At 37.3% G+C, this 16,081-nt stretch overlaps 2 protein-coding genes across 11 annotated transcripts in view; one reads left to right on the top strand and one right to left on the bottom strand.

Moving 5' to 3' along the window:
- Window positions 1–16,081, top strand: part of irf10 (interferon regulatory factor 10) — a 31,172-nt gene that overhangs the window by 12,886 nt on the left and 2,205 nt on the right. For 2 of the 5 annotated variants that reach the window (XM_052593522.1, XM_052593523.1), the window contains exon 9: window positions 6,024–6,435. The exons of the other annotated variants lie outside the window; for them this stretch is intronic. In XM_052593522.1, coding sequence (XP_052449482.1) covers window positions 6,024–6,122 — 99 coding nt within the window. In that variant the 3' untranslated portion in view covers window positions 6,123–6,435. Of the gene's footprint in view, window positions 1–6,023; window positions 6,436–16,081 lie in introns of those variants that run through there. 5 annotated transcript variants of the gene reach the window in all.
- Window positions 11,402–16,081, bottom strand: part of zmp:0000000926 (ataxin-1) — a 46,349-nt gene continuing 41,669 nt past the window's right edge. For all 6 annotated transcript variants that reach the window (XM_052593511.1, XM_052593509.1, XM_052593507.1 and 3 more), the window contains 2 exons: window positions 14,565–16,049; window positions 11,402–13,250 (listed from right to left, as the gene is read on the bottom strand). In XM_052593511.1, coding sequence (XP_052449471.1) covers window positions 12,861–13,250; window positions 14,565–15,905 — 1,731 coding nt within the window. In that variant the 5' untranslated portion in view covers window positions 15,906–16,049 and the 3' untranslated portion in view covers window positions 11,402–12,860. The remainder of the gene's footprint in view (window positions 13,251–14,564; window positions 16,050–16,081) is intronic.

Genomic DNA, 16,081 nt, shown 5'->3' with positions numbered 1-16,081 from the left:
TATATTTGTTTGTGCAGGGGCATTTTTTTATCCAATTAAGCTCCATTTTTGCCCCAACTCCCCATACGTGGCCGCAGGCTTACACACGCTCCGCCTATGACTGAGAATTCATAAATTTCATAGAGAAAAAGTATTGTAACTAGTTACTTTTGAAATAAAGTAATCAGAACATTAATTACCTTTAATGATTACCTTTAAGTGATTACCTTTAAAAGGAGTAATCAGTAATTTGATTACATTTTCAGAGTAACTTGCCCAACACTGGTTAGAGCTAAACTCTGCACTAAAGTGGATCTCGTGGGCCAGATTTGAGGATCTCTGATATACTATGACGGTAATGTTACTTAATTTAGACTGATTACGCAGGAAGGGTGACACCATGCTACTTTAAAAGAAAGGAATGGGATGCGGCATTGTGCTTTCATAATCGTTGGAGGCAAAATCAAAAATGAAATGCGCAGCACAGCACTGAAATCATTTGTGAAAACAAGGAGGCCCCCTGGTGGTATAGGGAGGACTGGCAATGCCATAGATGCTCAACTGGGTTAAGATCTGAGGAATCTGGAGGCCAAGGTACACTGTAAAACCCGACAAGTTAACTTAGCTCAAACCGTTTGAGTAAACCGATTGCCTTGACTGTAATACCTGACAAGTAAACTTAACTCAAACGGTTTGAGTAAACAGATATCCTTAAGTTATGTTAACTCAAACCATTTGAGGAAACCGATTGCCTTAAACCATTTAAGTTGAAAAAACTAACAGTTATGAGTACTCTGAACTTAATTCAGTTGAGTTCACTGAAAGAATATATACATTGCAATTAAGTGATTAAGTGATTAATTGAGCTTTAGTGATGAACACCTGCTGTTAACAAACAGAATTACTGAAGAAAAGAGAGAAAGGAACTACAGCTGACTTCAGACACAGCCTCACTCAAACCTGACAAGTTATGTTAACTCAAACCATTTGAGGAAACCGATTGCCTTAAACCATTTAAGTTGAAAAAACTAACAGTTATGAGAACTCTGAACTTAATTCAGTCGAGTTTACTGAAAGAAGATTTACATTGCAATTAAGTAATTAAGTGATTAACTAAGTGCTGATTGAGAATTAGTGATGAACAGCTGCTGCTAACAAACAGAATCACTGAAGAAAAGAGAAACACAAGAACTACTACAACTGACTTCAGACACAGACTTAGATGAAATCAACTGAAATAAAATATATGAAATCTCTCAAGATCTGATTAAACAACCCCACAAACAGCATCACCAGCTCCACTTATTAATAACCAGACTGACTTTATTTCTGTCAGACGTCTACAGAAGATCTTATTGAGAATGAACTAAGGTTTAGATGTTGATTTATTGTTTCATTTGAAGTAACCATGTTAGAGATCAGTGTTTGCTTTAGTTGGGCTCTTGACCATTGATTTCTGTCTTAGTCTTTTCTCAGGCTGTTATAACCGTGTGTTTCTAAAACACATTTGTTGTAACTCAAAAGCCCAGAAGAAATGCCATCAAGTGTTAACCTGTACCTAGGTGTAGGTTGTTATACTTTATATAGGTAATGATAATTATTCATTATTATTCACAGTTATTGATCCATACGGAGTCTAATCTCTGATGAAACAGATGTGTAATTAGTAGAAATGGACCTAGTAAAAATGACACTAAGAGCCAGTGGTTATGTGATATTCAGTTAAAATAAAAATTTCATAAACATTTTGTACACATACATTTTTCTTCTATTCCAGTAATTGGTCAAACACAGACATCAATAATCAGAATATGAACCTCTACAATGGTGACAAAAAAAAAACATGCTGCAATGCATGCTGGGTACTATTGTAGTACAAAACTCATCCATGGCTCCCAGCATGCTCTGCAGCATTTTTTTTTTTTTTTTTATGGTCACCATTGTTGAGGTTCATATTCTGATTATTGATGTCTGTGTGTGACTAACTGACACCAGAGAAGACCAAACTGTTTGGAAAGTCTTTGTATTAACTGATTATCACAGAAGCAATGGCTCTTAGAATCACTTTTACTATAATCAATCAAATTACACAACACCTATTTCATCAGAGATTAGACGCCCCACAGTTCAATAATTGATGATTATCATCATCAATCAAACGTATAACAACCTACACCTAGGTACAGGTTAACACCTGATGGCTTTTCTTCTGGGCTTTTGAGTTACAACAAACATGTTTCAGAAACACACAGTTATAACAGCCAGAGAAAAGACTAAGACAGAAATCAAGGGTCAAGAGCCCAACTAAAGCAGACACTGATCTCTAACATGGTTACTTCAAATGAAACAATAAATCAACATCTAAACCTTAGTTCATTCTCAATACGATCTTCTGTAGACGTCTGACAGAAATAAAGTCAGTCTGGTTATTAATAAGTGGAGCTGGTGATGCTGTTTGTGGGGTTGTTTAATCAGATCTTGAGATATTTCATGTATTTTATTTCAGTTGATTTCATCTAAGACTGTCTGAAGTCAGTTGTAGTAGTTCTTGTGTTTCTCTTTTCTTCAGTGATTCTGTTTGTTAACAGCAGCTGTTCATCACTAATTCTCAATCAGCACTTAGTTAATCACTTAATTACTTGAATGCAAAGTTTTAAAACTTGCATGGTTTAAATCAAGGCAATCTGTTTACTCAAACGATTTGAGTTAAGTTAACTTGTCGGGTTTTACAGTGTAACACCATGAGCTCTTTGTCATGTTCCTCAAACCATCCGTGAACAGGTTTGTGTGTGTGTATGTGTGTGTGAGACAGGGTGGCATTAGCATGCGGAAAGAGGTCACTGCTTTAATTTGTGTTATAGTAGCTCTTCTGTGCGATCAGTCCAGCCGGACTAGCCTTTGCTGCCCATATGAGCAGATGAGTTCTCCCATAACTCTAACAGTGATTCACCCATTTTCCTTCCTTGAACTGACCGTTCACTCGCTGGCTAATATTTCCCACCTCTTGACAGGTGCCACTGTAATGATGTAATCAATGTTATACCCAAGGGCTGTTGAATGTTTGATTCTGATGGTTAACCAATATTCTAAAGCATGCAATTACTTTTACGGAAATCTGCCGGTAGTGGTTCATGTTTATCAGTAGATAATAGACAGTTAAACTATAATAGCAGCTACACTATAATTGCATTTAGAGAACATGAGAAACACCTTAACAGTGACCATAACAAGATGCTAGTTGTCAATATATTTAAGTTATCTTTATTTAAGAAATCATCTTTCTTTCTTTCTTCTGGTGTTTTAAAATAATTCTGCTTTGAATTTCGTATTTGCTGCCCTCTTTAATATTCACGCAATGTCACATGCTACTATAAAAATAAAATAATGCTGGAATGTCTGTAATTAACAAAATTAACTTAAAAAAATAAATCTAAACTTATAAAACTAGGACCAGAGGTAATCTTTTGAAATACACGTGTACTTATTGACAGCCACACGGGCATCTAAACCATGCCATTACATATGGATATTATCTTTCTGGCCACCAGATGCCTCTAATTTGCCTCTTTGCATTGGAATTAAAAAAAAAAATATGTATTTCTCTGTTTTTAACCAGAAATCCTACAAAAATCTACTCAAAATGTAGAACTGAATTGATAATTATTATTATTTAATTGATTAAAAGTTACACTTAAGGTGTGCGGCAACATTTAACTGCCCAGGAGTATGAGAACATTAATGCTGTCTCTTTTTCAGACCCCAGGTTAAATGTGATTGTAAGGCATAGTCAGTGAGGTTAACAATGCACAATCAATGCAGTCTGTCCTGATTAAACCCATTCAAAAATATTATCAGTGCGGAGTTGTTTTGAGAGTTCCTGTATTAATGACATAATATCTTATACTTGGTCATAATAATGAGATATTTTCTCATTATGACATATATATATATATATATATATATATATATATATATATATATATGTGTATATTAGGGTTGGAAATTTAACACATTTATTAAATTAATTATGGAGAAAAATAACGCGTTAAAATTATTAATTAGTTTGACGCCCTTGCCCTGCCCCAGATCTGTGTGGAACATCTGCCATTTCATACAGACGATTGAGGGCTAATATGAGGCAGAGCAACAACTTACTGCGTGATGGAGCCTAGAAAATGTCTCTAAAATTGAAGATATGGGGTAAAACGCCAGTTTGAGATTGTCTCATAATTATTTTTTTATTTATTTTTTATGTTATACAATCTTATACAACAATTCATTAAGAAGTTAATATTGTGTTATTTAAGATACAATGTAGTCTGTTTTGCTTAATTTTGCCAACCAGAAGATAAAGATAAAGCAGAACTGTTCATCTACAGGCAATCCACAGCGAAATTTCATTTCTTAATCAATGTTTTGAATGAATTTGGTGAACTCTTTGGCACGCAGAACGATGCGTTTGGTTTGAAGTGACACTGCACAGACCGATCAGTGTTTGACATCAAAGTACCGCGAGAGCGATTCAAAAGCACAAGGAGTCATCTGCTCTCTAAAGCTCTTGCAGTTCTATGAGGTCACACACCGATCGATCTGATGGTGATGACCCGCTTCGAACAAGTCGAACAAGTCGAACAAACCTAATGATTCAATTAACCACTCATAAAGAACCCTTTACCTCACTCCCTCAGCCATTTGAACGAATCAAAAAATGAATAAATTACTCGATGACTTAAACATTAAGACATTTACCACCACCTACTGGCAGTTTTAGTTTATTATTTAGAGTATCATTTCATCAAATAAATAATTTAATATTTTCATTGTAATAATAATAAAATTAAGAAAATAAATTATTGAAGTTGTAGTTCACACAACCAAAAATGACAATCCTGTCATCATTTACTCACATGGTCCAAAAGAGTATATGTAATACATTTTATCAAACAAATATTTCTTGCTGAACCTACTTGTTGTAATCTCTGTTTGATGCTTTGCACAACAATGACTTTAAATTATCTTTCCAAATTTGATGTGCGATTAATTAGATTAATTAATCACCATTTTTTTCACATCACATTTTATTTTTTACATTTTTGCTAACTCTAAGTAACTATGCAACTACCTGTCAAGTAACTAATAAGAAGGTTAGGGTTAGTAATATTAAGTTGTTCCCGCTTTATTTTAATGTCCAATTCTCACTATTAACAAATATTTAACTACGACTTTTACCTCAGTAAACTCCTAATTTGCTGCTTATTAATAGTCAGTCAGGTAGTTGTTAAGTTTAGGCATTTTGTAAGTTTAGGGATGTAGAATATGATCATGCACAATAAGTGCTTTGTTAACTCTAATAAATAGCCAACGTTAATAATAGGCATTCTAATAAGTCTGAATAGTTAATAGTGAGAATCAGTCCCATTACTAAAGTGTTACCAAAAAGTTGACATTTACTTACAAAGTTGCTTACAGGCAGTAAAATGTCTGTTGGGGATCCATAAAATAAATTGTTGGCAGATATTAAGCAGCCAGTTTAATAATACTCTAAATAGTAGTAATTGGCATGTAGTTGTAGAGTTAGTTACTTGTAGTAAGTACAATGTCTAAAGTAGACTTTTAAAATAAAGTTTTATCATATATATATATATATATATATATATATATATATATATATATATATATATATATATATATATATATATATGTATGTATATTCAATTCAAAACCATTTAACTTGAAGTTATTCACATTTTTTTCTTATGAATTTGCCTATTCATTATTATTATTTTTAATTTTTTTATCTATTTTATTGACCATGAAACACAACTTTGTAAAATCTAAACAAATGTATGCTGAAGTATGCTAACAATGAACCCCTTTCAAACCATTGACTGATAAGATTTTGTTGTTGTTCTAGCCCCAGAAGTATTTTGATTCAGTATTTTTTGAAAGCATCAGTTGACTACCAGCAGAGGGCATTGTGGAATAATCACACCGTAAATAAATCTTTTCTTTCTTTCTCTCACTCACTCTGTCTCTGTGTGTAGGTGATTCCTCTGTTTGCTGTAGAGTGTCTCCGCAGGCATAATGCACCTAATAATGTGGAGATGAAGCAATCACCGCCACACAGGAAAACCAATGAATAAACATACCTTAATCAGAACAGCACATGTTTCACCATCCCTGTGTAGGAATTCACCAACAATGATATTAATAAATGACAATTATAATAATAAAAATAATTATAATTATAATACAAATGGAAATGTATGTATCTAACATCAATAGAAAGAAGAAATCTACAATGTTAACTTGTTCATTGACTGTATTAAGCTTTATGTCCTTTATAGTTCTACTAATATTACTAACCATGATACTGATTCAATTAGATAATGATCTTTTTGTAAAATTCTGCTTCAAAAATTACATTAAAATAAAGAGTTTGGTTAGTCTTCTGTATCACCTGGTTATTTTAGAAGTAAAATATGACTCATGCTAGACACTTCAGCTTGTACTGAAGAGAACTCATATCACACTGAATGCAGCCATTACACACAGGCAGTGTTAAATGCTGTGAACTTATGAGAGTGAATAGCGACTTGATCCTTCAGACCCTTCAGAGACGGCAAATCGAAAATTGGGAATCTTTTTTCCACCCTTGAAATGATAAATAAATCAAATTTAAACATCCTGCCCAAGGTTATCCTGATGGCTGGCCATATCCCAGCTGTGGATTTATTATGTCATTGTATATTTAAATAAATAAATTGTATTTAAAAGAGAGTAATGATGATATTCACTGTGGCATGATTTCTGCACATCCTCAAGGCAAGCCAGCATTATGAGCTTAATTTACATTTACTTAATAAACATTGCCCAGGTGTAATGACTGCATGATTTTTTCCATTCACTTGACACGTTTCCAGACTGCTTATAGGCCACGAGATGTTCACATGTCTTTAACCTGGAGTCAGAGTCATGTCTGAAGTCGTTACTACTAGAGTTTGAGTCAAGTCTTGAGTATTTGGTCACGAGTCGAGTCTCAAGTCATTTAATGACTCGCTAAAAAAATCCCATTCTGAATCCTCATGTATTGAAGTCTTCCTATTTACAAAGCAGTTTTATAGGCTATAGACAAAATATATGATTTATTAGGGGTGTGCAGTAAAGCCACAAGTTGGTTCTGTATTTGTATCTGTTACAATCACAAAATTATAAATTTCTGTGTTCGGATAAACCGGAAGTAGACAGAGCTCGAACCGGAACTTCTTACAGTTTTACATGATAAGACCGCTATGTCTATGGTTTGATGACCTTTCTTTTTTAGTAGTTATCACTGAACAAATATGTTGTGTTTAACTAAAATATATTTTTCATAATTATAACATTTCTTTAAATTCCTTCTAACAGTCTGAGCCAATACCCTTGTATAGGCAGTGCTTCGGGTGACGTGAGCACGAGTCCCAGCTTGGGGACCTTTCGTGATACCTTTTGCAAACCACCAAAAGACAAAGAAGCAAACATGTATGTCTAGTAGAAAATATCTATGTATTTAAGCTGGTTATTAGCCTACTCTTGAGAGAGAGATGGTTTGGTTTTTGTAGGACATGCAGAGATGGCAACGCAACTGTTTGATTGAAGATCATGCTGTACTTACTCCATTCATTGGTGTATCATACACTGTAAAAAAAAAAAAAAAAGGTTGCGTCAACTTGCAAGCGCTTTTTTGAGTAAACTTAACAAACACTAAAGTCCACCCTACTTAAAATAATAACTTAATATCAAATTAATATTACATAAATAGTCATGTTAACCTAAAAAATATCAGAACAAAATATTTTTCTTTACTGAACACAAGGCCTATTTATCTATAAGCTTACACAATTTTAAAGTGACATGAAATTCAGCCAAGTATGGTGACCCAGTCTCAGAATTCATGCTCTACATTTAACCCATCCGAAGGCAGTTCATGATTGAATTCAGTGATGTCATCTCTGTTCAGTTTAAATAGTGTCTGTTCATTTATTTGCAATCAAGTCAATGATATCGCTGTAGATGAAGTGACCCCAACTAAGCAAGCCAGAGGCGACAGCGGCAAGGAACTGAAACTCCATCGGTGACAGAATGGAGGAAAAAAACCTTGGGAGAAACCAGGCTCAGTTGGGGGACCAGTTCTCCTCTGACCAGACGAAACCAGTAGTTCAATTCCAGACTGCAGCAAAGTCAGATTGTGCAGAAGAATCATCTGTTTCCTGTGGTCTTGTCCTGGTGCTCCTTTGAGACAAGGTCTTTACAGGGGATCTGTATCTGGGCTCTAGTTGTCCTGGTCTCCGCTGTCTTATAACTTTTAAGTCAAATAACTTTTTTTATTATTGAAAGTTTGTGTCCAAAGCACAAGGACATACCAAGTATTGTATATTAACTTCTTTACTCAATGCATTTTACACTGAACTCAACACATGGTACATAATGCATGTTAAATAAATCCACTGTTAATTATACCTTCATACGTTAGCAGTCTTGTGGCATGAAGTCACATGTATTTAATATTTTTGTTCGTTTTTAAAGGAACTATTACGTGAAAATTACTATATTGCGTATTTTAACATCAACATAACCCACTGGGCAAAGTTACGTCCAGTGGACGTCTTTTTTATGTCTTTGCAGATGTTGAAAAGATGTCCACTGAGGAGACAAGATGTTTTTATGACGTCTTTTTTTTAAATGGTTTTTATGTCTTCTGTACATCTGATATAGAAGTTCACAGATCCTCCTTGCAAGGTTCTGTGACTTTGGACACAAACTTTCAATAATAAAAAAAAAAAGTTATTTGACCCGTATTATGATCTTTTATTTATTTAGACCACTTGAATAATATAAAGTCGTGGCCTAGTTGTTAGAGAGTTTGACTCCTAACCCTAGGGTTGTGGGTTTGAAACTCGGTCCGGCAATACCACGACTTAGGTGCCCTTGAGCAAGGCACTTACCACCAACTGCTCCCTGGGTGCCGGAGCATAAATGGCTGCCCACTGTTCTGTGTGTGTGTGTGTGTGTGTGTTATCACTGCTCTGTGTGTGTGCACTTTGGATGGGTGAAATGAAGAGCATGAATTCTGAGTATGGGTCACTTTAAAGCTGTGGTAGGTAACTTTTGACGCTCTAGCGGTTAATAAACAGAACTGCTTGCGGAAGAACATGGTAGCCGGAACTACTTCTCTCTGTTTATGTCTATGAAGAATCACAAAGGTACTGGGTTACTCCGCCGCGTTACCCCCGAAGCAATCTAAAATAGTCCGAATATAAACACTTATTATAGGTGCACCCTAGTGATTCAGGACAAGCCAAAAACACGGTTTGGAAAATGGATTCATGGTGTACTCACTTATTATATACATTTTTTTACATTTTGAACACAAACAAAGTTACGGACCGGAGCTCTGATTGGTTGTTTCTTACCGGGAGCGCATGACTTTCTGCAAATGGCAATAGGACGACTGGGAGGAGCCAGAGGAGCTTGATTTTTTCACAGATTATCTGTCTCATATTCTACTGTCAGGACATAATGACAGGTTTAACAAATATGTAAAAAATATATTTTTACAAAAGTTATCTACTGCAGCTTTAAATTTGTGTATGCTTATAGATAATAGGCCTTGTGTTCAGAAAACAAAAAATATTTTGTTCTGATATTTTTTAGGTTAACATGACTATTTATGTTGTGACAACTTGTGATATTAAGTTATTTTAAGTTGGGTGGACTTTAGTCCCCGTTTGTTAAGTTTACTCAAAAAAGCGCTTGCAATAAATTGCCGTATTTTTTTAAGTTGACGAAACTTTCTTCTTTTTTTACAGTGTAGCTTACATAGCCTGTAAGGTTTAAATCATTGCCTTTTAATTCTACACAAACAGTAGAATGTGTATGATATATTATTTTATTTGATATCACTCATGCCGCGCTCTGATTTCTAAGAGATGCACAGAGGGGCAACAGCAATGCGGTTTTTGATTTGCGGTCTTTTTTTTTTTCATAAAGCTTATACATTCATTCACTTCACACTATTATTCATTATTGCGTAACTTTAGAGGTTTATTTAAATATTGCGCTGATCCCCTGGCTCACCTGTTATCTAGCAAACACCACACTGTGCAAACACTAGAATGTTCGGGCAGAATTATTCGTTATCCGTTATTCATTTTAAAAGCCATTGTCTGTGCCTTTCCGAATAAGGCGTTCAGCTTGGGGCACACCCCTATTATCTATGATCTGCTTTGTAAAAAGGGATGTTAAGATGTAAGGTTAATGTACATCTAGACTGTTACTTGTTTTAATCCATTACCATGTTCAAAACTGTTTCTCTGTAATCAAATTCTAAAATAAGAGTCTGATCTAACACAATATTACAAAACCATACAAAAAAAAAAGGATTTCTTCATGGTATAAATCAAGAGTATTCAATTAAAATTCAAAGAGGTATATTTTCCTCCAAGCAGGGGTATGGACAAAAAAAAATGCAACTAAACAAAACATTTTTTTACATGCATTGTATTTTTACATTTAGATACATGCGAGGCCATTTGACGGAAAATTTTCTTATCTTGAGCAGAAAAAAATATATCTAGCTAAATTTAAGTTCTATCCATCTTACAACAATTTTCAGATTTATAATTATAAGATTTTTTTTTAAATGTTCTTCATTTTGAAATGTCACATCTGGTTTGAACAGTCAGAGTCATAGGTTTTAGATAGATAAATAAATAGTAAGATAACTGTATTTGAAGCATTGATGTTTTCTACTGTGTTTTAGGGAAAATAATCTATAATTTTGCTGCTCACAATGTTTCTATTGTTGTTAAAATAACCATGTCATCCGCAGCTCTTAAACTTGGCGCCGGCGTGCGTCTGAGAAGACTTCAATAAATCATGTTTGGATTTAGATAAAAATACTAGAGAATATAACGATGAAAGAACGCTTGTTATGTGATCCGCTCCGCTCACATAAACTGGTGTTGTGTTACGGCTCGCAGTCTGGATGGATGACAGGGTGCGGATGCGGTCAAGTATCACTATGTACTTAAGGATAGTATTTAAGGATAAAAGACTCAAGTTGCTTTTATAATTTCCTCGAGTACTTTTCCTCGAGTCGAGTCAGGCCTGGGGTCATTCCAGGTCAGTCTGAAGTTTATAAAAATGCGGCCTTGAGTTCCCATCTCTGGTTCACACAGCAGCAGATTCCGTTGTGTTCACACATGTTTCGTTTGCTTACAGGGATGAGGACCAAATATATGATAACTGTGGCTTCAGTAATTCGCAGATATGAGCTGTGTGTCATCTGAAGGTTTGGATCCAGTCGCTGTTCTCCACTGGACTCAATTGCTCCGCTCTTTACTGAGAAAGAAAAGCTGCCATTTATTAAAGATTCAACAGATTAAATGTTACCACTATTGAATTTATGCTGAGCCAAATGCGAGATGACAGATGCATTTTTTGCACATCGCCGTTATTGATATTTACTTAGCCACCTACACTATGGTTACAGGTAATAAACACAAATAGAATACACAATGATACAGACAGTGTTCTACTCTGGTAAGCTGCTGTGAGAACAGGACATTTCACACTAACAGTGTGAAAGTAGCCATAGTAACATCTCAAGGTTTGGTATTTCATACATCAGAAAATTGCGGCAATATCATTCTCATTTCTCATCTCATTAAGATGCTAAATATAGAATTTGATATAAATCTAGAAAGCTGTTCTTTTATTTCTAGCGAACATTGTATTACAGTCTCACAACTTTAAAAATATACATTTTTAGAGCAATTAGAACATTTATGAAGAAACAAAAAACTAACAGCGAACATTATTTGAGAAACCACAGAAAAAAGAGGGAAAAATAAAGTGATAGAGTGTGCTTAATCATGAGTAGATATACCCGTATATGATTTCAAAACACTACATTTCTGTCCTTTTTCACAAGCAAATGTCAAAGGGAAACCCACAATCAGCAGAGGACTTTTCTGATGTGTCATTAGCACCATCACTCTAAAAACACCAGGCCCAGGTTCGAGTGTGCTTTCATTCCCACATTAGTGTCTCTTTCCTTGGTAAGAACAGGCTGGAGCGTAATGCTAAAGTGAACTAGCATATTGACCCCACACTGAAAGCCTGGCTGAAGGCTGCTTAATACATTCAGCTTGCCCGCTAGACTGAAGGTACGTACACAGTTCAAAAACGAGACATCATTACAAATTTAACAGTAGACTATTTCCTGTAGCATATTCACAGAACACTCATAATATGATATATTCTCATATATTTGTGTACTTTGTCTTTTTCTTCCAGTAGTATTGGTTTGTTTTAATACAGTAGGGCTGTCCAATTAGTCACATGCGATTGTCATGTGCATCTCGTCAGTAAAGCCGGTTCGATAATTAGTAGTTAATCGCCATAACCTGCTTTCAGATGGAGCAGCATTTAATACACCGAACTGTAGATCACTGACAAGCAAGTCAATATCACGTTCATAATCGCAGATGAATCACATATTGCCTTGTTTGTCAGTGAACTGAAGGTGATGGCGATTTACTACCAATCATGGAACTGGCTTGACTGATGAGATGTGTTTGACAATCGCATGTGATTAACTCATGCCCTGTAATGTGGATTAAAAAGACATACCTGCAGAAAAACGCTTGAGATTAAAATAATTTAAAGGTGCGTGGCATCACAAAGAAGTGATTTTTGATTGTCTCACTGTGCTTTTTTGGAACTGGTTATCATGTGTATTTCTACATTCTGTAATCACATTTACTAGCTATTCCATGGTATCTGTGAGGTTATCAATAATCATACTCTAGACCTTCCTGTGGTGTCAGTTTGAAACCTTACTGCTGTCTCTCGTGCTTAGAGCCTTGAGGTAAATGGGTGCTAGTCTTGATTCCTGGCTGGAGCTCAGGGGCGGACCAGCGTCTCTTGCGGGCGCGGGGCCGTTCACTTCGCAAACTGGAAGGAGAAGACTGTCCCGCTGGTGGAGACGAAGGTGCAGGGGCATGGGGCATCCTCTCCACCATGTCCTCTGAGTGTATGTGTGGACGCTGCACCTGACTGTCAGAGTGAGGTGAAGCAGGTGTGGGAGTCAGTGCCAGACACACATCCCCTGTGCTGAGCTGACGGCACTGCAGGCCATACAGCTGGGCGCTCCGCTGGGGACTGCAAGAAGACCAGCCGCGGTCCTGAACGAAAAATGGATACTCCGCTAAGACTGTGAGCAGCTCCTGCCAGAAATGGAATGCACATTTCGGTAAGGTCACACAAAAAGATTCACACTCAGAGAGAGAAATACATCAAGATTTTGTATATGTGCATTGTATTTGAAAAACAGTAGCAGTACTTATCAGTTCACGGTTAGCTCAACAATCCTTTGTCAGAAAACTTAATTAGTTCACAATGCATTTCTTTTTGACCTATGAATGCTATGGAGTGTTATGACAGCCAAAACTATCTGACAAAACAATGTTGTGATTTTGTATTGTTAAAAATCCTTTATTTTGTTGCAAACTCCAAAAAAAAAAATCACAAGTTGTAAGCATTCACAATTTACACTTTTTCTCTATCACTAAAGCTCAAGGACTATGATGACATCATTCGGAATCATCCCACCCCTTACATTATAAGCAAAAAGTAAAGCTTCCTCTGAAATCTGTAATTTATCAAACATCTACTATGTTCTATAATTATTTAGGCCACTTCAACATGCATAATAATGTAAAAAAATCTTCTTTTTAATAGGTTGTTTAAAAAGTTTAAAAGTGAACTGTCATAGGCGTTGTCCACAATAATGTTTTCTTTAAAAAAATCATCATTTTCTCAGTTTTGGCCTTCGGTCCACACTGAGACAGCGTTTGTCAATGAAAATGCTCTTCAAAATGGATGAATTTGAAAACACTGCTTTCCCGTTGTAGTGTAGACTGTGAAAATGGAGACTTTTAAAAACGATTAAGCATGTAGACATCTATGATGTCTGTAAGATGCATGTTATGTGCTATTCACTTTCACATTGTTGCAATTGATTATTATAGATGCTACTAGGTATATAACAGTCCTAGTTCCCTATAAAATTTACTTGCAATTGCTGTTTTGCTGCAAAACATGAGGGCCGTTACATTTTAGATCAGACACATAATTGTGAGTAAAGGCGACATGGATGTGTCAGTGAATGGCGAGATATGTTCGCCAATAAAATGATCCTACCAGGAGAATTGCATGAAAACTTAAAGTTTTATGTCTGTCCAATCTGTATTGTCTCAGTGAGCTTTTATAAGGCTTTATGCAAATATAATGTTTTCTGATATTTCAGTGTGGTTAAGAAACTTTTTGTGTGGATTGAGAGCATTTTAAAACAAAAACACTTTCAAAAACATTTTTAAATGAATCCAGGTTAATGTAGACGTAGTGATAATTAAGTTGTGTTAGTTTAACTGGATGTATTTTATTATATCCTTCCTTATCATCACTTTGTGTATTACAGCATTGACCTTGACTTGACAGGAAATTTTGATTTATGTACATACTTCTTGTGCTAAACTCACCTGAGTGTTGCGGTCTGTGAGCAAGACCTGCAAGTGGTTGAAGCCGTACGTGGGTCCGGGTGAGATTAACAGAATAGTGCAAGTGCTCAGGTGAAACTCAGGCAAGGTGTCAGCACTTTGCACGAAATCCTCTGTCTTCAGCTCCTCCACCCTCTTCAGATGGCCACCAGCCAGCTCGATCAGGGAACCTTTGGCAAAATGAGGTAGGACTGCAGAAGGAGGTGGGTTAGGGCCAGTGAGCACAGCGACGGGAGGGTGGTAGGACCCTACTGAGGGATCCCATTCGGTCTCAACCTCATGGCTGTTGTGTTGGCTTTGCAGGAAGTGCTGGGACTTTCTCTGGGAGTAGGACACAGAAGGACTGAGCTGTGGGTACTTTGGAGAGTTACGGTGTGCAGATTGGCAAAGGGACCCCACAGCATAGTAGATTTGAGCTCCAGCCTGAGAGGAACTACCACCGAAATGATCCTGAGAAGTGACTGCCCTTCCTATCTTTGCATCTGGTGAGGGGGGTATTGGTGTTTTGGGTGTTCCCAGAGGGTCCCTGTCCCACGGTGAGGAATGTGCACTTGTGCTCTCTCGTGGCAGAAGGCCTCTTCCGGTGGTCTGTCTTGTTGTGTTCTCCTGTCTTCTCCTGCCATTGGCATGTGGACCATCTAACCTGGCCACATTTTCATTTCCGCGGCCATCGCAAGAGGCCATCCTTCTGCTAGGCCCAGACCCACTGTCTGTGCCTTCAACACCATTGGGCCGTCTGCCTTGGTACCTGAGTCTGCTGTCAGGCAGGGTGTCATGGGGATACACTGTAGGCTGTGGAAAGAGATGAGGGGAGAAAAGAGATGAGCTATAGTCTCGTCGACTGGGGCCGTAGGACCACATTTCTCTGGATTCGGCTGTGTAGACACTTTTGAACATGGGCATAGAGATGAGCGGTTGCACACTAATTGGGGGGATGTCACTGCTCAGCCAACGAGAGTGATGGGCAATAGTGTGCTCCAGTCCTCCGTCCATACCCCGTCCACACAATGTCTCTCTCCAGGATGCCGAAGCTGACCCTCGCCTCTCTCCCACCTGGACCGGAAGGAATGAAGGATGCATGGAGGGGGTATAGGACACCTGCCAAGGCAACGGCAGAGGAAGGGGTGGCAGCGTGGGTGGAGGGGGTGGTAGAAGATCCCTGCTTTCTCGGTGACTCTCCGTGGAGTGGTGCTGCCTTCGGCTTCGAAAAGGGGCAGGAGGTTTGAAGTCATCCTCTGGGGCTGGCTGATCTGATGAGCCCTGTCGGGAGTCCCGCTTTTTGGGGGGGAGGCACTCCTTGCTGCGGTCTGGGCTTGGATTCATGGGACAATCCCCCGGGCCTTCTGGGCCGCTCTAGGTTACATGGGCTGGGAAGAACAAAGGGCTAGGAGAAAGACATGTTCTTCTGCTGATCAGCATCACGCACACCACTTGTCACACACTGTCACGTTCAGAACCCCTGCTCACCTGAGAGAGAAAAGGGCAAATATGTATGTATA

The sequence above is a fragment of the Carassius gibelio genome, chromosome B23 (genome assembly GCF_023724105.1).
Source record: "Carassius gibelio isolate Cgi1373 ecotype wild population from Czech Republic chromosome B23, carGib1.2-hapl.c, whole genome shotgun sequence".
NCBI lineage: Eukaryota > Metazoa > Chordata > Actinopteri > Cypriniformes > Cyprinidae > Carassius > Carassius gibelio.
This window is presented reverse-complemented; position numbering and strand designations above follow the sequence as displayed.